This window comes from Plenodomus lingam, assembly GCF_022343315.1.
Source record: "Plenodomus lingam strain CAN1 chromosome Unknown contig_11, whole genome shotgun sequence".
NCBI lineage: Eukaryota > Fungi > Ascomycota > Dothideomycetes > Pleosporales > Leptosphaeriaceae > Plenodomus > Plenodomus lingam.
The window spans coordinates 1,227,817-1,247,279 of NW_027093929.1; the positions used below are offsets into that span (position 1 = coordinate 1,227,817).

The 19,463-nt window shown below is 49.8% G+C and overlaps 9 protein-coding genes across 9 annotated transcripts; 3 read left to right on the forward strand and 6 right to left on the reverse strand.

The window, feature by feature from the left end:
- Positions 1-95: 95 nt before the first annotated feature.
- IAQ61_000837 (uncharacterized protein) lies at positions 96-2,124 on the reverse strand (the record flags this gene model as incomplete). The annotated part of the gene is made up of 3 exons (XM_066094839.1): positions 96-1,531; positions 1,617-1,904; positions 2,070-2,124. 3 exons carry the CDS (start codon positions 2,122-2,124, stop codon positions 96-98), a joined length of 1,779 nt encoding a protein of 592 aa, XP_065955147.1.
- Positions 2,125-2,425: 301 nt separating this feature from the next.
- IAQ61_000838 (uncharacterized protein) lies at positions 2,426-4,921 on the reverse strand (the record flags this gene model as incomplete). The annotated part of the gene is made up of 6 exons (XM_066094840.1): positions 2,426-3,342; positions 3,389-3,503; positions 3,559-3,741; positions 3,797-4,338; positions 4,364-4,514; positions 4,598-4,921. Coding segments are annotated over 6 exons (1,971 nt in total), but the record flags the coding sequence as incomplete, so codon positions are not given.
- Positions 4,922-5,099: 178 nt separating this feature from the next.
- Positions 5,100-5,357, forward strand: IAQ61_000839 (uncharacterized protein; the record flags this gene model as incomplete). Its single annotated transcript, XM_003842457.1, has 2 exons — positions 5,100-5,190; positions 5,239-5,357. 2 exons carry the CDS (start codon positions 5,100-5,102, stop codon positions 5,355-5,357), a joined length of 210 nt encoding a protein of 69 aa, XP_003842505.1.
- A 447-nt stretch (positions 5,358-5,804) lies between these two features.
- On the forward strand, positions 5,805-7,514 carry IAQ61_000840 (uncharacterized protein; the record flags this gene model as incomplete). The annotated part of the gene is made up of 1 exon (XM_066094841.1): positions 5,805-7,514. One exon carries the CDS (start codon positions 5,805-5,807, stop codon positions 7,512-7,514), a length of 1,710 nt encoding a protein of 569 aa, XP_065955149.1.
- An 83-nt stretch (positions 7,515-7,597) lies between these two features.
- On the reverse strand, positions 7,598-8,938 carry IAQ61_000841 (uncharacterized protein). Its single transcript, XM_066094842.1, has 2 exons — positions 8,070-8,938; positions 7,598-8,014 (listed from the first exon to the last, which is right to left on the reverse strand). The coding sequence occupies exons 1-2, from the start codon at positions 8,770-8,772 to the stop codon at positions 7,845-7,847; spliced, it is 873 nt and encodes a 290-aa protein (XP_065955150.1). The 5' UTR covers positions 8,773-8,938; the 3' UTR covers positions 7,598-7,844.
- A 564-nt stretch (positions 8,939-9,502) lies between these two features.
- IAQ61_000842 (uncharacterized protein) lies at positions 9,503-11,095 on the reverse strand (the record flags this gene model as incomplete). Its single annotated transcript, XM_003842453.1, has 1 exon — positions 9,503-11,095. The coding sequence occupies one exon, from the start codon at positions 11,093-11,095 to the stop codon at positions 9,503-9,505; it is 1,593 nt and encodes a 530-aa protein (XP_003842501.1).
- Positions 11,096-11,665: 570 nt separating this feature from the next.
- Positions 11,666-14,121, reverse strand: IAQ61_000843 (uncharacterized protein; the record flags this gene model as incomplete). Its single annotated transcript, XM_066094843.1, has 3 exons — positions 11,666-12,796; positions 12,843-14,019; positions 14,090-14,121. 3 exons carry the CDS (start codon positions 14,119-14,121, stop codon positions 11,666-11,668), a joined length of 2,340 nt encoding a protein of 779 aa, XP_065955151.1.
- Positions 14,122-14,665: 544 nt separating this feature from the next.
- On the reverse strand, positions 14,666-16,809 carry IAQ61_000844 (uncharacterized protein; the record flags this gene model as incomplete). Its single annotated transcript, XM_003842450.1, has 4 exons — positions 14,666-15,432; positions 15,487-15,822; positions 15,875-16,067; positions 16,123-16,809. The coding sequence occupies 4 exons, from the start codon at positions 16,807-16,809 to the stop codon at positions 14,666-14,668; spliced, it is 1,983 nt and encodes a 660-aa protein (XP_003842498.1).
- Positions 16,810-17,479: 670 nt separating this feature from the next.
- On the forward strand, positions 17,480-18,961 carry IAQ61_000845 (uncharacterized protein; the record flags this gene model as incomplete). The annotated part of the gene is made up of 3 exons (XM_003842449.1): positions 17,480-18,069; positions 18,126-18,834; positions 18,896-18,961. 3 exons carry the CDS (start codon positions 17,480-17,482, stop codon positions 18,959-18,961), a joined length of 1,365 nt encoding a protein of 454 aa, XP_003842497.1.
- Positions 18,962-19,463: the final 502 nt, after the last annotated feature.

The following is a 19,463-nucleotide window of genomic DNA, read 5'->3' on the forward strand; positions in this document are numbered from 1 at the left end:
TCGCCGGGCTCAATCAATGGCCCAATCTCGGCTTCTTTGAGAAGGTCCGGTACCTCGCTCAGCAAAACTCGATAGCGTTCGTTCTTGCGGCACCACTAAATCAAGGAAGTCAGAGGGCCTGCGTCTGGTCCTGCAGGCGGCTGTTGTAGGCCGTGAGCTAGAGCCAAGAGCGGGTAGTCGATCCTGGACCAGGCGTCGTATGTCCACCCTTCTGCTGTGTAGTTGGTGGTCACTTGCTTGCTGTCTGGCACCGCGACTGCACTTGCGCATTCTGCACCACTTTGATCGATTTCTGTGGCTTCGGTGACATCCTCTTGCTTGGCCATCTCCTGTTTCGACTTTCTCGTGGCGCTGTAGACTGTGGAAGTCTTCAAGGCGGCCTCTCCCTCTAGAGCTCGTGTCATGTTGATGATGTTCCTAATGACCGAAGACGAAGCTCCAGCTCGGGCAAGCCGCTCTGCCGCATGGCCCCAATAATAGTGCTGCGGAAAGTAACTGAGGAGCTCCATCAGTGTGAACTCGGTGTCTGCAAGCAGAGTAATGTCCACATTCATCGGCGTCGCCACACTCTTGTAAGGACAGAATTCGTTATTCTTACTCGACAGCTTGGCATCCTGGTTCTGAATCACAGGGTTGGCTTCGTCTGGGTCGGCAATCTTTGCACCTATCATGAGCTCCGGGATGGGAGACTTGGTTTTGCGATTGGAACGGGATGCGCCATTTCGAGGTCGCTTGGCTGAGATGGGAATAAAGTCGGCGTCGGGCTGCTGCTCTTTACCACTGAGCCAACGCCAAGCATCCTCCAAGTCAAGTATCAGATTCGGACAGTCGCGAGCTTCTCGCCATGGTGACACGATGACAAACGTGGAAACGTTGTGGTTCTGGAAGACCGCTCCCCTGCTGAAGACAGGTACTTCTGACGCTGAAGATGTGACTAGGCCACTGCTCTTATGCTCAGCCCAAGGCAAGGTCCAGTCGACACCCTCCCAGTTGTACACTTCATCGACCGAGCCATCAGCGAGACTTGTCATATCGGGGAGCACACTTGTCTCAGGGTGAAGCTCTCCGCCAGGTACATACTTCTGCAACCCACCTTGCTGTAGCTCCTCGCACGTCAGTGGAAGCGGACCCACGGGTGTCAGCTTGAAAGCCTGGTGGTACGGATCAAACACCACGGGCAGGAGACCAGACCAAGTAACCTGGCGCCAACCCATGGGCAAAACGAGCTTGGGCACTTTTGAGAAATCCGGCAAGCCATCAATAACCGGCACGAAGGGTTGGCAGAAGATCAAACGCGGATCCAACGTCGGGTACGGGTAGGAGGGATGAGTGCTCCCACCTGGTGGATACTTCAATTCCCAATCAGTTGTTCTCAGAACAGGAAGACCTTCAAAGGGGATCGGGTCTGCGTTTGCAGGTGTTACGGTCAATTCGAAAGGCACAGATACTTCGCAAGTGGCCGAAGTAGGAGCAGCCTTTGCCTTTGGTTTCGTCGCTTTGCGAGGGTCTGCTGGCGGCGTGGGTGAAAGGTCTAGAGAGTTGAAGTCAGTTGTAGGACGCTTGAAGTCACAAAGGGGACATACTGTAGGAGCTGACCTGCGTGCGCACTCGCGTACTACGGCGTACAGTAGCGGAATGTGAAAATTCATCGAGTTCTCGCCCGAGTTGGTGATCGTGGTTCAGGGTAGTGACAGCGGAGCTGGACTCGCGCGCAGACATGGTGACATCCTCTTCTTCGGGGTCCTCACTCTCTGCGATTATCTTCCCATGCTCATAGCTTCTGTGGGCAAGAGAAGCTTGCTCTTGGTTTGCCTCGCCTCTTCCCAATGAGTGTTTTAATGTTTCAGGCAATCCGTCGCTGAAGCCTGGCGTATTGGGTGACGGGAGACCGTACCACACGTTTGCTGTAGGTCTTGGAGGCGGGGTGGATAGACGTGTGAAGCGATTTGATATCTTGTCGGTGTTGCTACTCGAGCCCAGGGCTGGAGCGCTATTCGGGGAGTTTTCTATGCCTGCAGTTTGCTCGTCAGCCAATGTCGATTAACATACCACGTTGAGGAAGTACCTACTTGAGCTCATATATGAGTCCATCATAGGCGATGGGGTCCTCCAAGAACCTCCCATTTGCTGGAAATATCGTTGCTGGGGGCCTGTCTTTTGTCTTGGTCGGTATTGTAGCTATTGGAGGACTCGTTCTCAACGAGGGGGTCTTATAGTCTCCTCCATGGCTCTAAGGACCGGTGATAGTGAGTGACTGAGTGAATGAGTTATTGAGTGAGAGAGAGTGAGTGAGTGGTTCTCTGGTTGTGTCTCTGTACTGATCAAAGGTCAGGTGCTGTCTTGTGACAAAACCGCCTTCACCTTCACTTTTGGATACAGCAGTTGTCGCATAGTGGCGTACAGTGCTGGCACACAATCTAGGTGATGTCGAACAAGTAAATTTTGTTTATTTGTTTTATTGTAGGCCAAATTTCATATTCGCGGTACAAGCAATATTTTCATGATGTGATTTCTGACTGGGACGGTGCCTGCCTGAAAGCATTGCGCAACCTATCGCGCGCAATACCAATAATATTATCAATGTTGAGGTTTTATGGTATCAATCCGGTATTAATTTCCATGTGACTTCATACCTTGCGGCAATCCTACTTTACTTCTTTACACTTCCATCGGGGAAGAGAGTGGCCTAAGTAGTGAGAATAGCTGGCCCCTCTCCGTCAAAGAATTCCTCGTCTAAAAGACCGAGCATAACTTGTTGGCCGACCCACTGCTCCTCAACTGCAGGCCTTATCCTCTCCGGTGGCAAGACGAAGCCAAAGTCACCATAGTCAGGGAGCTCGATTGTGAAGGAGAACTCAGCACGACCAGTGGTGTAGATGTGATCCACGGATGTACCAGTCGTAGGATAAAGCGTGGCGCCTGATGGACCAAAGGTATATGTCGTCGCGTTCTTGGACTGGGCGCGAATCTCCTCGCTCACCAACGCGGCAGTTCTAGTCCACTTGCCCAATTCAGGAGCATAAAGGTTCTCCCGGTCCCCATATGGGAAAAGCAAGAGTTGCGAATAAGAATGCCAGTCGATATATAGCTTGATACCCTGAGTATCACGGAGCCTGCGCACAGTGTCGTCGAGGCCCCGGTTTTCAGGTGAGTCGCGGGGCGCTTCTCCACGGTAGGTCTGGGAGCATGGGTCAGGTGAAGCTCCACGTGGATCAGAGTCCCAGTTTGTTTCCCAGTTGCGGTTGATATCCCGTCCGAAACAGGTCTGATTCGCGGCGTTGGCAGGTGGAGGCTGGCGATTCTTCCGCCAGAGACGGTCATTTGTCTGGGTAAACACGAAGCCTTCAATCGGTTAGCGGTTGGTGAGTTTGCTTAGTAGAATCCATACCATCAGGATTGACAAATGGGAATATGTAGAAGTCATATTTGTTCAAGAAACTTTGGGTGATATTGTCTCCAGACTGATACCCTTTGATGAGCTGTTGAGTTATGTACTCGACGGTCTGTTGCACATGTCAATCACTTGTATCCACTTTATACAACACTAGATTTACATACCGGAGCCGAAATCCACTCGCGAGCATGCACTGTACCATGATAAAGCACAGCTGGCTTTCCAGGTCCGTCTGCACCCCAAAGATGGACTCCAAAAAGGTCTCGACCTTCAAAAGAAGTGCCAGTCGTGGTCCAGTTGGAATTATCAGGGAACGATGCTTGCAGCTCACGCCACCATTCTACATGCTAAATAACTCCAGTCAGCCGATTTTCCAACATAAGGGTATTGATCATGTCGTACGTCGTCGTACGGGTGATAGCTGTCAAACCAAGCATCATCACTACCATTCGTCTGCCTCTTCCAAGATCTCTTGACTTGAACCTCTTTCTCCATCGATTCACCCAGATTAACATGCAATGCGCGAGAGTCAAGTCCCAGGGCATTGAAAGCAGCAACGTCGTCACGGGAGATCAGCACATCCCAATGACCAGCACTCTGCTCCCAAGTATCATGAGCAACGGTTGCAAGTGCTCGCTTTACTGAAGCCAGTTTTCCAATGGTCCTAATGCGGTGAACCTGGTAGCCATCATAAGATGTGGCCGGTGGGCTACGAATGGTCGCACACGCGGCGAGTGAGATCCACGCCAAACCGAAGACGAACCTCATAATGTCCACAAAGATAGAGGGAATTCTGAAGTAAGAATTGAGAAAACCGTGAATCCAGCGACATGGTCGGCTATTTATACGCTGGCCTTCAGCCTTTCCGCACGCCAACTCGAATTCATGAGCTGTCCGAGTTTCAACGTGCACGATTCGTTCGGATCGATGACGACCAATGTTCACTGGCAAACATGCGTGAGGGGACACGGAGGATAGTGACGAGATAGTCGGATAAACGTGCGCAAGATCCGTCCCATGAGGCGTACCAGGAAAATGTACTTTCGACCTGCCAGTTCTGCACTAGGCTGTCCATGGCGTTTTCTGGGCAAGCGGGTTGAACGTCACCTTGCAGATAAATCTACGCGGAATATTTCCCTTGTTTGATGACATTATTATGAGATGGAAGGTTACTTCTTTTGAGTGCGTTCCTGTATGGCGTACAATTGAGTGAGACATACTGGGTGTAAAGGTGTCGGCGTGTGGGCGTCGTGTCGTAGTGTGTATGCATTGGCTTGTAGCATCAGGGGAGACAAGAAAGCAGCCCGCAGACGCATTTAGACTAATCAGTAGCATGTCAACACCAGAAAGACCGGAAATAATGACGCAAGTTGAAGAGACGGGACCGTAGTGAGCGCATGATGGCCTTGGCGTTACCCGTTCAGTCTTGTGTGCACATCGTGTCCCGCCTCCGGGTTTCATCACCGCCTTCGCAGAATCGACTTCTATACGCGAATAAACAGCCATAACGTAATCCTCACAAATTAGCTGAAATAGCGTTCATCTTATCAAGCAGCGCTGCCACCATCGTTTACCCTAGCCTAACCCCTTCATCTTTCACGCGAGTTATGGCTCAATTATAAGCTTACCATAGGTATGGGCTTAGATTTCGCTCAGATCCTCATCTTGAATACTTTTATTTCAGTGTTCAAAGCAGTTACAAGTAATGGCCAACTTGAGTCTTCTTTCATCGAACTTGTCAACCAAGCCAGTTTGCAGTGCGAGCTTAGCCAGTGTAGAGATAGGAAACAGCATAGGTGAGGAGTGGATCGACTACGAAATAATGTCTCTGACACAGCAAGTAGAAAATTCGGTGGATTTCATGAACATGCAAGACACCAAGAATATGCTCATTCGCTATATCAGCGGCCTGCTATCCTCTCTTTGGCGGGAGAAAGAGCTTTCCTTTCATATCTTATATTAGGACGAACAGTTACGAAGGTATACTACACAACCACATCTCCAATCGGCGTCAGTTCGAGTCCCAGAGGCGATTTGTTTTCACTATATCCCAATAGGGAACAATGAAATCTCATTGCTGTCAAAGAATGTTTCTTTGTTCCCTTATTATCTCGTTCGAAGCCCTTCAGCTATGAGCATTGTACAAATCGTTCTTTATGTTTCTACAACGCCATTCAGATACGCACATTGCTCAAACAATGTCAAGTCAATTACTTATCCAACTTCAAATGCACACGAATACGGCCAGGTTCATTCCCGACATCAACAACGCACTTCAGATTCAAATTGATCCAAGCGTACACCAAGAAGCAACACAGGATCCGCGTAGCCATACCATTCGCTTTTTACAACTGACTTAGATATTGAAATACGGTACGAAACACAAGTAATATCCTCCATACTCGCGATCATGAACTCCCCTACGCATTCAACTCACGAATCGGAGCGCCTCTCGTGGAAAGAACTTCCAGACATCCTAGAAATTGCGCGAGAACGGGCCAGTATTATTTACCATGACCGCCCGCTGTTGTGTCAAGCTTTGCAGGAGTCATATGGCAACGCTCTTCAGGCCTGTAATGACGAGCTGGAAAGAATCCTCCACCAACAGTTGGAGGCAGAGTGGTGGATTACGGATGATTATAACCAAAATCGTGCTATCTCTGCTGCTTGGCAAATAACGGCTGATGAGGCTGCACTTGAACCTGTTCCAGATGTTTTGGACTCCTTACTTCTTCGCAGTCAGGTAGCACCCTATCGCGCGGATTACTCGCATCCACCGCTCTCGCAAGGCCCACCTTCTCCCCCCAGCCCTGTAGATACTGGCGCTACAAATACGGCAAATGCGCCACCAAACAAAGTAAAGAAGACGAAGAAAGGCGAGAAAGAACGTACCGGCGGTGAGGGTTACGACAAGCTTGCAGGAGCACCTTCTATGTCACTTCCGTTCCCGGATGGGAACATTACTCTAGCTGAGATATGTGCTTTCTTACCACAATCAATCAAGTCTTGGGATATTATTGACCGTTTGATCTGGAACGGTGTCACGACGGTTACATTGGTAACAATGATAAATAAATTTCGAGACATGCCCCGTGGCAATATCGAGAATAGCGCCATATACCGCATGATGAAGGGCCAAGCCGGCCATCGGGCTCGACAAGAACCTCAATATAAAGGTTGGACTGTCGGTGCCCACCAAAATATTCCGAAACCACCTGGATATGACCCAGGGAGCGTAAGTGTTACTAACTTCCGACTGCCTCATGTTACTAGAGGTAAGAATACCGCGCCAGATGTGCTCTTCCGCGACCTCGCAAATGGGGTTAAGATCTGGCCATCGGAATTCGATGCTCTAGACCTTACACGTTGTGTCCACTACTGTGTGGATCATCCAGAGGAGGACTGGTTTTACCCATCTGATTTTGGGAGACTGCTGGCCGGACTCCCTCAATATTCTGAAAATGAGAGAGATCCTCCCGGTCCCGCTGTGGTATACTATGAACATACAGACGCAGCTAGTGTTGAGCGCCATACTTCTTCAGCGGCTCTTAAGAATGCCAAAGATACTTATAAACGAAAGCGCGATAACCGTGGTCGACTTTTACGAAAGAGCAATGCACTTTCCAAGGTGGACGAGGAATCGTCAAAATCAGAGCATTCCTATGACTCGGGGGAAGATAATGACGACCAAAATTCAAAGGCCAAGTCGAAGTCTACGAAGAGCAAGCAGATTTCTGGCAAAACGCTCAATGAGGGAGATCAACCAGCCATCAAGCGCCGAAAGCCTTCAACTAAAGCACGAGTTAACCGTAAAATGGCGGCTAAAGCTCCTAAGAAGCGTTCCCTTCCAAAGACTGGGCGTCCCCGTCACCAACGCGAGATCAGATTGGAGGATCTTGAATCCGAATCCGAACCAGAAGCGGAGCCAGAAGTCGCTCGTTCTCCTATGAAACGGAAGGCGGCATCGCAAGAGCACAACTCGGATAATGACTCGGACAACTACCAGGGGCCGAAGCGTCAGAAGAAGGGTAAGGACGCAGTTGTTCGGAAGTCTCGCCGGACAAAGCGCTTTGGAGGTTCTTACGACGTCGACGCTGCTCTGCAGACGGAAGAGGAGTGACTTCCATAGCAGCTGTATAAGGAGATGGAGTGTTGTCAGAAATCGATAATTATGCAATTCACGACGAGTAGGTACTTGTTGCAGTTAAAGTATACTTGGAGAAGGTAAGGCCCTGGAGTAGGGGATAGATACGTCTTACACAACTGAATAAATCCCTGATTACATTTATCCTGGTACCCTTTACATAATCTCTACCTTTTGATAGCAATAACCCGAGCGCCATGAGAATATTAGATGACTTACCATTTGCTTACTATCATTTACGATAGAAGAGCTTAACATGTTTTTCTATATCGCGTTCTTCCGTTGTGCGAAACCAGTTATGCTAATTTATTTAACTAGACTTCCAAAGATATGAGGCACAGTCATGTGCCATTGCTCCTGGGGCGGTTGTGTCAGGTCGACTTTACTCCATTCCCCAGCTTCGCGCAACATCCTCTCCGTGTCGCGGCACAACTGACAGCCACCAAGCACATGTGGCCAAATAAGGTTGACGAATCCTATGCTTATGTTAGCTCCTGCCATATTGTCGTTGGACTCAGCCGGCAAACTCACTCTGATACAGCTGCATGGGCCAGTAACCCTTTACAATCACGTGCTCATACAAGTACCATTGTCCTCCGGGCTTCAAATAACTGTAGAGTTCCTTGATGTTCTTTTCCGGCTCGGGGATACTGCACAAGCATAGCAATGAAACGATCGCGTCCACACTGCCCTTCTCTACAATCGTCTCTTTCGCAATATTCTCAATACCCACGGGCAAAATCTCATATACACCATCAAGTCCTGCATCTTCCGCACGCTGTCTCAGGCTAGCATGTGCATTCGTGTTTGGTTCGATTCCATAGACTTTGGTAATGGCCCTTTCAGCACGGCCCCGCTTCTTCAAAGTCCCATTCGTCTCTTGGATGGGTACTTCTGTTTTCGCATAGAGATCGATCCAGTAGCCAAGTCCAGGCCCGATATCCAGCACGACACCGTTGATCGGTTCTCCAACGACTTCATCCACGACTTGGCCTCCTGTGACGCGGCCTTCCAGTAATGCGGTCATGCGTGGGCCGTTTGATTCGCGGATGCGGGGTCCAGCCCACGACCAAAATTCAGTAAACCACGCATTTTGGAGATGCCGCCATGTGAAGATTGAAGAGAGGCCGACGGTATTGTAAAGTCGAGAGACTGTTGCCGGCAGATAAGAAAGAGCTGCCCCCATGAATTGCCAGGGCTCGAGGAGCGCTGTCAAAGTTTCGGTGGTCGACATTGCCACTGTCGCGCTTTGGTAGGGTCTTGCTGGATTGTATGAATCTATGTTCTGGTGCAAATGATAGTTGAAGTCAAAATTGAATTCGGTTGCACCTTACTGTCCACAACGTAGCCGATGGATCCGATTACCTAACAGCCATATGCGTCGGCCGCTAGTGGCCGTCTGTTGACTAATCACTCCCATTGTGTATGAGACTTTACCTTTGGCGGACATATCGTGGAATTTGGGTCTGTTTCGGTGTTGGTCTACAAAGAGTACGGTATAGCGTACTTGAAAACGTCGAGATCAAATTCGATTGTGCGACACGCTTGATCGTGAAAACGACTCAATAAATGTCGCCAGCTGTCATGCATCACCTCAACTCAGCGGCGAGGAGCGAAAATTAGAGTCTTCGTTAATTATCCATTTGTCAACGCATCGTTGCATTGCAACTCCCACCCATTCTCGTCTATTCCTGTCGGTAGGCCTTCTGAAGTATTGTTGTGACACCTGTACCGGTAAAGGTCTTAATGTGCGTCATGTATACCATCTATTCAAGAGAATTGAGCTGGTTTCTGTTCAATCGACGTTAAGGATTTCCAACAATTCGGGCAGGCATCATAATTCGGCTTCTGGATGCCAGAAATGCTATGTGAATTGCACCATGTTATTGTGCTAAAAACTAATTATGTGCATTACTCGGCGCGGCATGCACAAGCCGAACTCCAGCATTGTGTATTTCATTCACCTAATGACCGTCTGGAACCTCATCTTTTGAGTCGGCAGCTGCATATGGATCAACCTCGTAATTCTTGAATGCTCTGGCAGGAACACGGTTTGCAAATAGCATATCCAACTCTTCATACGTTCTCCCTTTGGTCTCAGGCAGACGGAAATATGTCCATACAAAGAAGAAGGATGCGGCTCCGCCCCAGAAGAAACCTGTCTTGCCTTTCCAGTTTCCTGCAGTGGGGTTCAGCATGTAGGGATTGACGACGTTACAAATGATTTGCGCGATATAGTAGGCGATACGCGCAACACAGACACTCTTGCTGCGGAGGCGAGTGGAAGATACCTCGCCAACAATGGCGTAACATATGGGGCCAACCGTTGTATAGTAGACAAACAGCCAGCCAATCATCATGCCAGCTTGTGCATAATTACCAGCTGGGGAATCACCAGCACCAACGCTGATGAATCCTACGATGAGAAGAATGCTCGCGAGGCCAGCGAGTCCCCAGAGGTACAGCCTGCGACGGCCAACATACGTCATAATCACCCAGGACAGTATGGTTCCTATTGAGGCTATTCCGAGTCCTCCAACAGACATTTTGAACGATATTGTGTTGGGCACCCCAGCTTGAACGAAGAAATAAGTTGGTGAGCCGCCCATGGCAGAGCCACAGAAGGGCTGAGCAGCGAAGGCCATGCATGCAATTTCTGTGCGACGCAGATCGATGCCCTTGAAACACTGTATGTATGAGGTGTCTTCTTCAAGGGATTTCTCTAATTCGTTCGTGTGGACCATCATAGCTACTTTCTGTTTAGCTAGATGTTGTTGCGAAGGCGTAGATAGACGATTGACCATCTTCTCGGCCAAGACGAGCTTCCCACAGCGAACGTAATGCCATGGGGATTCCGGCGCCATGTAAAGAACGGCGAAAAGAGGAACGGGCCAAGCCCATTGGATGGCAAAGGGTATCCGGTATGCCCATTGGGTAGCGTTGTCAGAAAAGCCGGACTGCACGCCAGCGGAGATCAATTGTCCTAAAGCCCAGCAAAGATTGACATAGACTGTAAGATATCCTCTGAGTGCCGTCGGACACACCTCGCTGGCGTATGCAGGCGCCATGGTAGCAAAGACACCCCATGGAATACCGCAAAGGAATTGACCAACAAGTAAGACTGGAGCATTCGGTGCGAAGAAGGATATGAAGATGAATGCGCAGATAGCGACAAGCGAAGTCATGAGGACGGGTCGATAACCATATCGATTGACGAAATAACCGTTTGCGAAGGCCCCGATGATCGTACCAACGCTCACAGCATTTCCCAAACCATTCTGCCAGGAAGCGGAGACCTGATAGGAATTCGTGTTCTCGTCAAAATCTCCATATTTCCTAGAAAAAGCTGGCTGGGCAAAGAAGGAATTCATCAAGACGATGTCGTATCCTTCCATGATGATGCATGTCGATAAGAGAACTGACCAGATCACGGCCTTTGGGTAGCGGCGAAAAGCTTGGAGAAGCGTCAATTGGTGTTCCTCATCTGCTGCCTCTTTCGCCTGATCGAAGATTTCCCGATGCTCCAACACAGTGGACTTTTCCTCGAGGTCTGGCATGATGCAATCATACAACTACTGCACAACAAGGTAGATGAAAGATGTAAGGACCGACGCCCTGATCGTGCTTCTGTGGAAAAGGGCCCACTATACATATCCTGGTAACAAGAACGAATGATCAGGTTACATGGTATACAAACTTGGTTGCAACCCTGACGTCGACTCCATCGGAACGCGGCTACCCCGTGGGGAAATGGTGGACCCTTGTCTCGTGTCCAGGAAGAGGCTCCGCTCCGATGGGGGGAGGGGGGGGGGGGAACCGAACGAGGAAGCTCCACCACAGTCGGGCGGGGTGCAGCAACACGAGTGCAATTCCCCGTTAGTTGCCCCAATGATAATGTGCGCCAGTATTCATTGATCAGGTGCCAATAAACACCCATGAAACATGTTGGTTGAGAGCTGCGCGATGAGACTTGGATCTTGGTACCGTAGATGCTTTCGCTGGAGATACAAGAAAAGCGGGCCGATCGAAATAGCAAGGAAACGGGATGGTCATTTGACCGAAGAGTATCTTTGTTCTATTTCCTCACTGACTATAAGCAAAGGTTCATCTTGTGGAACTGCTTGGTTCTACATCAGACCGAACCTGCTCTGTTGCTCGAGAAGTAGAGAGTTCAGCAGTTTCTTGTATGACCGCTCGATCCCCCATGTGCATGCTGAGTCGATGAGAAGCGGTGTGGGCAGATGTTGCTCATCAGATGTACTCTGGGACTTTTTCGCCAATAAGCAAAGGCCTTCCTTGACGATCCGTGCAGGGGCACCCGGATCCTGAATGTTGCCTACATTGGATATGTAGGCTGACATCTTGTGGCCCAAGCGAACATAAGTTTGCACTAGTTCATCGTCTAATGGCCGATCAAGATGAAGGAACGAGGGTTCTGGCGTTTCATCAGATTCGGCTACAACAGCCTGTGATATCTCTGGAAGCTGTGTTGAAAGACAAAATGCCCAGAGCACAAGCGTCGCAGTAAAAATGGCATAGGGCTCGAGAAAACTGTCGCAACTATACCTGCGCACATGCCAGAATAGCGCCCCACAATGAACCAGGGACAGTCTGGCCTTACAATGATCTTGGAGAACCCATTGCAACACCTGGAGGCAAGCTGTCGAATAGTTTTGGCCATCAGCCAAGTCGTTGCCAGAAGTTCCAGTTATGGCAGGGCCTATAGCTAGAGTTTGAATGTGGTTGATAGGAGTAAGGATGAGTAGTCGAGCAAGGTGTAGCTGCAGAATGGCGTGATGCTCAAAGCCGGATCGACATGCAACCTTGGTATTAGCCGGCCAGTGTAGAATATCAAGGCAATCGCAGGCGCTGTTACGCCATTTCATCGCCAGTCGTGTCGTGGGTAGCCAATCTTGGTAAGAAGACCTTGGCGTCCCAGATCGTCGTTGTGGCAGCGCAGAAGGTGACCAGGAGTACAAGCGAATTCGGTCTCTAGCAAGAAGATCTTTGGTGTTCCTGTAGATAGCCATAATCAGTAGTCCTACACTGAATTCGCCTAAATTTGATGGCATCTTTTTCTCAATGTACAATATTTCCAGTGCGTCTCGAAGCTTGATCTCACATTGCTTGCCATAAGTCTGCTGCTGCAGAGTCGGATTCTCCCAGATGTCTTCAGGAGCGGGAAGGTTTACTTGCATATCATTAAGCTGCATCAGAGGCGTGACCTGAAATTCGTAGGCGCATATTGTGTCCAGAACCTACTTAAGTCAGCTGGAGATCAGGTTATCAGAAACAATCACATACCCAGATCATAGCCCCAGTTCGAGATTTTGATTCTTGCTCCAGCCACTGATTAATTTTTGTATCCCGATCACGAGTATTCGACTGTGGAAAGCCCTCGCAACTGGGATTGTATGCCAATAAGTCAAAGCTGCGACATGCCTCCACAAGGTAATGGCGTTCGACAAGAGCGCGCTCGACCAACGCCTGCTTCCCGGAGTGAAGCATGCAAGAGATGTTCAGAATCCCAGCCTGCAAGATTGGCAGGCAAGGCGAGGAAAGTCTATTGTGGCGGCCGCCAGGCATGTAGTCGAGGTCTTCGTCAATCACAGTACCTTCTTGTGTGAGGCCGTATTTGCAGCGAGTAAGAATTAGACCGACCAAACGAAGAAGAGCATCGGTTTGTACTGCGGGTTGCAGGTCCTGACAAAATTTCGAGCCAACCACTGTCACGGCTAGGAGTAGTACCCAGCTAGAGGACATATCTTTCGTGAACGAAGAACGACGCAAAAACGGAAAAGCAGGGTGGAATTTAGCAAAGTATTGTCGTACACAGATTTGAAACTGCTCAGGCGTAGGAAGACAGGTGGTATCCAATTCCTCGAGGCAAGTGCGGGCCTCCATAGTGATGCCCCGAATGAGAGAGTCGTAAGTAGATAGTGGACAACTTGGACCTTGCATCAGGGTTACGTTGGGTTCTGCAGAAGCATCTCCTTCCGCATCCTGCACTTGCTCAGTATGGTCGCAAGAGGCTGCATCAATATGCCTGCCACCAAAGGGAGCTCTTGCGCCAGATCCATCTACGTAGTATCGATTCTGAGAAGATAAAGTGGACTTGCCGGAGTCACTAACACTGAATTCTGGATTTGCGTTCATGGGTATGTCCTCAGGCAGTGGGGAGGGCTGTCCTGTAGAGACTGTCCTAGGTAAGGCAATACCTGGCGGACGTGGGAAAGAGCCGGGATTGTCATCGACACCAAATGGCGCAAGGAGGGCGTCCATATGGATAGTGTTCTGACTTTGGGGAGAGAGCCAGTTGATGTCTGATAGACCCATGCCAGGTAGGCCAAAGAAACTTCCGTTCATGTCCATTGGAGCCGTGGGCTCAGTCCAGGTCCAGCTATTAAGGGACGTGTCGACGACATGGGGCGTGGCAGTATCAACAACGCAGGCCCCGGACTCATCCTGGCCGGTATCAAAGCTGCTCGCATTGTCTGGTGCGCCAGTTTCTGAAAGCCCACGTTGAGGTGAACGGACTGCCGGGTACTGACAGCGAAAGCCACGGTGCGAGCACCGGCGACATGGTTGCTCGCGCGAACATCGCACGCGGTCTGACGCACATCGGACGCATGCTCGCGACCCCACGCGGATGGCCCCGGGCAGGGTTTGCTCTTCGTGGGCAGTCTTATGGCGGTTGAGGACGTCCAGGCGAGAGAAGGATTTGTGACACCAAGGACAGGGGAAAGGCTTCTCACGTGTGTGAATCCTCATGTGGCGCGTGAGATGCTCCTGTCTGCCAAAAGTACGGCTACAACACGGGCAATCCACTGTCGCTCCTCGTCCGCCATCCATGACATTCTTAAGCGCAGACAACAGGCATAGACAAGCATCGAAACTCGCGAATCGCGAAGAAGTGTTAGGTCAGTGGATGCGGGAGTCGTGACGAGTCCGAGTGCAACTTGCTCACGGCATCGCTCGGCGCCGTCACGTGCACCCTCTCGAATCTCCACACACACAGTTGCTAACAACAAGATTGGATGCACTTGGATGCAACAGATACGAAAATTAAGATGATCGATTTTTTCTGGCGACTGGTCAAGATTGACCAAGATCGACTTACGTCCGCATCAGGTACGCTCGAACACAGGCATGCGCTCTAGTGGACTATCTACTTGGACCGTTGCACCACCTTCCCACTTCTCTTCTCCCCAGAATGATTTCCATTTCTGTCCACTTGGTAGCGGTGGAAAGTACACGCTAGTTTGTCGCTGGCCAGACTCGAGGATAGGGCAGACGAGGTACTTGTCGCCATACATATACTGCTCTTCAACCTCCCAACTGCGAGCGTCCTCGGGAAACTCATAGAAGAGAGCCCTCATCACGGGTGAACCCTTGGTATGAGCTTCCTCCATGAGCTTTCTCGTGTACTCACGCAATTTCTCGCGCACCTCCATGTATTCCTTGCACACATCATACACCGCTGGGCCATAGGACCAAACTTCATTGTCCGCGCCGCTGCGACACCCTGGGCTGTCCGCCGTCTTGGGCTGTCGTGGCTCTCGATCGCCGTGTAGTCTCATCACAGGGCAGAAAGTTCCCCATTGAAACCAACGGACAAAAAGTTCCCGGAATTTCTCGTCGTTGGGATCACCTCCATGGAAACCGCCGATGTCAGTTGTCCACCAGGGTAGACCAGAAAGCCCCATGTTCAGGCCAGCAGCCAGTTGGTTTCGGAAGCTGGACCATGATGAAGCAATGTCACCACTCCAGACTAGTGCCCCATAGCGCTGGCTACCCGCCCATGCGCATCTGACAAGATTGACAATGTTCTCTTGTCCTTCTTTGGCCATACCCTCGTAGAATGCACGGGAATACTCTCTAGGGAAGATGTTGCCTATCCGTTGAGTTAGATCATTCCATATCCCATATCTATTCGGGATCCGCTTACCAATAGCAATGTTCGGGCCCAGGTGGTAGCGATAATGATCAAAATCATAGTGCCGATACTCTGGCTCAGCCTCATCAAGCCAAAATACTTTGATACCCTTTGCGTAGTAGTTTTGCTTGGACTTATTCCACACATACTCACGAGAAGCTGGATTCGTGGGATCGAAGTGTATGGTTTGTCCTTGAAAGGTCATGGCCGTCCGCACACCACGCTCCGTTCGGATCAGCAGACCTTTCTCGACCATCTCATCGTAGTTTTCTGACCTTCGATCTACGGTTGGCCAAATGGAAACCATAAGTTCGATATTCAACTCTTTCAGTTCCTTCACCATGGCGTCTATTTAAAGTAGGTAAGCGATTGTTCTAAACACTCACGAACCATCACTTACCAGGGTCTGGCCAGTATTTCAAGTCAAACTTCCAGTCGCCTTGCTGGGTCCAATGAAAAAAATCAATGACTATAAGATCTATTGGCAACTTTCGACGCCTGTATTCTCGTGCAACTTGGAGAAGCTCGTCCTGGGTCTGATAACGAAGCTTGCATTGCCAGAATCCCAGACCATATTCTGGCATCATCGGCACCTGAAGAGATGGATCTTTTAGTGTTGAATCCCTTGACTCACGTAAGATTACTTACTGTACCGGTAGCCTGTGCATATGACTCGACTATTTGCGCTGGGGAACTACCTGCTACGACCCAGTAATCGAGCGCTTTTGTGGATAAAGCCTCAAAGCTCATGACATTCTTTCCAAATATGGCAGTGCCAATAGAGGGATTGTTCCATAGCAGACCATAACCGCGCGAGGAAACGGCAAATGGTACACTAGCTTGCGAGTTGCGGTGGGCAAGCTCAAGCTGGGTGCCTTTGATGTCAAGAAACGGCTGTTGATATTGCCCCATACCATAGATTTTCTCCTTTGGGTCGAGACTCTCGAACCTGGCGGTAAGGTGATAGTCTCCACCGATGATAGGCTTGAACTCGCGAGCTTCCACTTCAAGTGCGCTACACTTTGGATCGACAATGTCTCGTCTATGACGAGCGTACTCTTCTAGGAGTACTTTTCCGCTAGTATTGTCCGTGATTGTCAATTTTCCCAATTTTGTCATGATGGCCTTGAGTGTGCCATTGATGAGGATGGCGTGGCCATCATTGATAGTTATGTTTGCATTTGATCCAGGCTGTGGTAAAAGAGCCCAGTCTTCGCTCGGCATGACGGCCATTTTTGTGGCGCGAATGCGCACTGCATTCTTTCCCCAAGGCTCTATCCATAACTGTTCAGAGTCGTAAGCAAAGACCAGACGATTCTCTTCGCGATTGAACATGGCGAATCCAATGTAGGTGGGGAGTTGGTGACGTTGAAGCAAATGAAAGTGCCGGTCGATTGTCTTGGTTCAACTCTTTGAGAATTCAATACTTGACAGCCTTAGGTATGCAAGGAACAAGAGACTTTAACACACCATGCAACGTCATCGACTTGACTTCTCGTGATTCCTCCGGCCAGGTCTCCTGGTGGTGAGAATCGCGGGGCTTGATGTTCCCCCGCGGATTTCGCCTGGCATTCAACCGACCCCCATCGGGATCTCCACCGGAATCCCCACACTGAGTGGGAGCAACCCCGCGTGCACCCGCGCACTACACTCGTACACAACATCGACTTGGGTAGCGGGCATTCTCCCTCATTCGAAGATGGTACACTCGAGCCATGGAATGACATGGTTCCACAGCCATAGCTACGCAATTGCCAAGATGAAAATAAATTGACTCCAGGGGAACTGAAAGGGGTTTGTGTTGTTCCTGAATAAGCAGGAGCTGACGATTGCTCGTAATCACGGTCACTGATGGCCTTTCTTCACGGAGCATTAGCCGCATGTTGGTGGCAATAGCCGTACGTTGATGATCATCCTGCTCAATGAGAGCATACATAAAGGCCATTGGCCTGGCCCACGAAATGGAGTATGCATCAAGGTTTCGTAGGTTTTCAAAGCCGAGATCATGAAGACAACTCTTTTTTCCTCCTTCCTGCTCGCAGGCGCCAGTCAAGTCCACGCTCTGACTATAAGACAAACAGCAGGCACAGGAGCCACTGTCGACTTGGCCAGGTCGACCGGCCCAGCCGCATTCCAACAAGCAGGCTGGATTTATGGATTTCCTGATAACGGGACTGACGCTGACACATCTATTCCGGAAAACTTCATCAGAGATCTAAAGTTCATCGGCAGTCGTGCTGGTGGTGCTCAGACCCCGACCCGTGGCTGGATTGATGGCTACGAATCATATGTTCCTCGCCTGGAATCTACCATATCCAACTATCGCACCACACGGAAGTATGGCGGTTACTTTGTTCTCCTAGTCCACGACATGTGGGGTGCCGATGGCAGCAGCATACCCCTGTTTCCAGGAGACAATGGCAACTGGACTGAGACGGACAACTTTTTGGCGCAGGTTGTCAAGGACCTCCAAGAATTCAATTTGCTTGATAACTTGGTCATCGACATCTGGAATGAGCCCGACATCACCCCATTCTGGAACCGCTCATTTGAACAATATCTAGAATACTACGTTCGCGCACATAAGTTTTTCAAGTAAGATCCTTCCATCATCGTCTTGCCAAAAACCTTACTAATGAATCTCGTGACAGGCAAGCATTGCCGCAGACCCAAATCAGCGGCCCGTCCATGGCTGCGGCACCAAGTCTGAGGGACACTAAATGGCAATCGTGGCTTCGAAGTGTCGCTGGGAATGACACAGTCCCTGACATTTACTCATGGCACCAGATTGGGACCGGCTCCCGCCAGCCCGACACCACTGTTCCAGATTTCAACACTCTGAAAGCTGTACACAGCCTGCCCGATCTGCCCATCGACGTGAACGAGTACGCAGCCAAGGACGAGCAAAATCCTGGTACTTCAGTATACTACATCGCACAACTTGAACGACACAACATCCGTGGACTTCGTGCAAACTGGGGTTCGACAACGGCATTACATGATGGCCTGGCCGACCTGGTTGTGAAAGATGCATCTGGAAGCTACTTCCCCAACGGAGAGTGGCAATTGTACAAGTACTACGCATCGATGGAAGGCAATCGTCTTGCAACCACTGCAGCAACGGACCGTCGTTTCGACGTCTTTGCCACCAGATCTGGCAATGGTGTGAAAATTATTGCAGGAACTCGCAACAATCAGGGCCAATATGAGATCCGAGTGTCAGGCCTGGCAGATATTGGTCTACCAGAGTCAGGCACCATCAGCATTCGCACTCTCCGATTCGATTGGGCTGGAGATGCGGGTGAGGTCGGACCACCTCAGGACTTGGGAGCCTCTGATATTACCTACACGGGAGGAGCCGTAAGTGATTGCTGGAAGAACATGATCTATTTTGCAGTGCACATGCTAACTAAGGATGCAGGCCACTATACCTTTCAACCCAGCAACGAGTTCGACCGCGTACGCGTTTGAGATCAATAGAGCTTAAGGAATAACAAGTACCACTCCTTGGCTCGAAATTTGACTATGGAAGGTGGCTAAATTGGCTGCTGTTCACTGCTTGATGAGAGTTTGATTGGGACTTCTGAATATTTTGAGTGTGGGACATCTGGTTGCAACTAGTTCCATTTACCACTATCGCTATAGCATAATACAATACATGTATTTCAGTGGAAATATTGTGGTCGCTGACCTTCGTGCCCAGATTTGTGTTCTGTTCCAATAATTTTCATTGTATGATGGTGCATCCTTACTAGACTTACGCGGTCACTTTATTCACTACACACTCTCGCCGCACTAGTCTCCGCCACAATGCTCCTATTGAGATGTAGTCGGTACTTAACAAAAATTACAACAACTTTCCTGACGCAAGGACTTCCATGATCAGTGGCTTTGGAACAGCCATCTAGATAAGCGATAGTGGGTCATATAGATGGTCGAAATCTCGCGCTAGGTTCTCTCTACACAGCGTGTGGATAGATTGACTAACG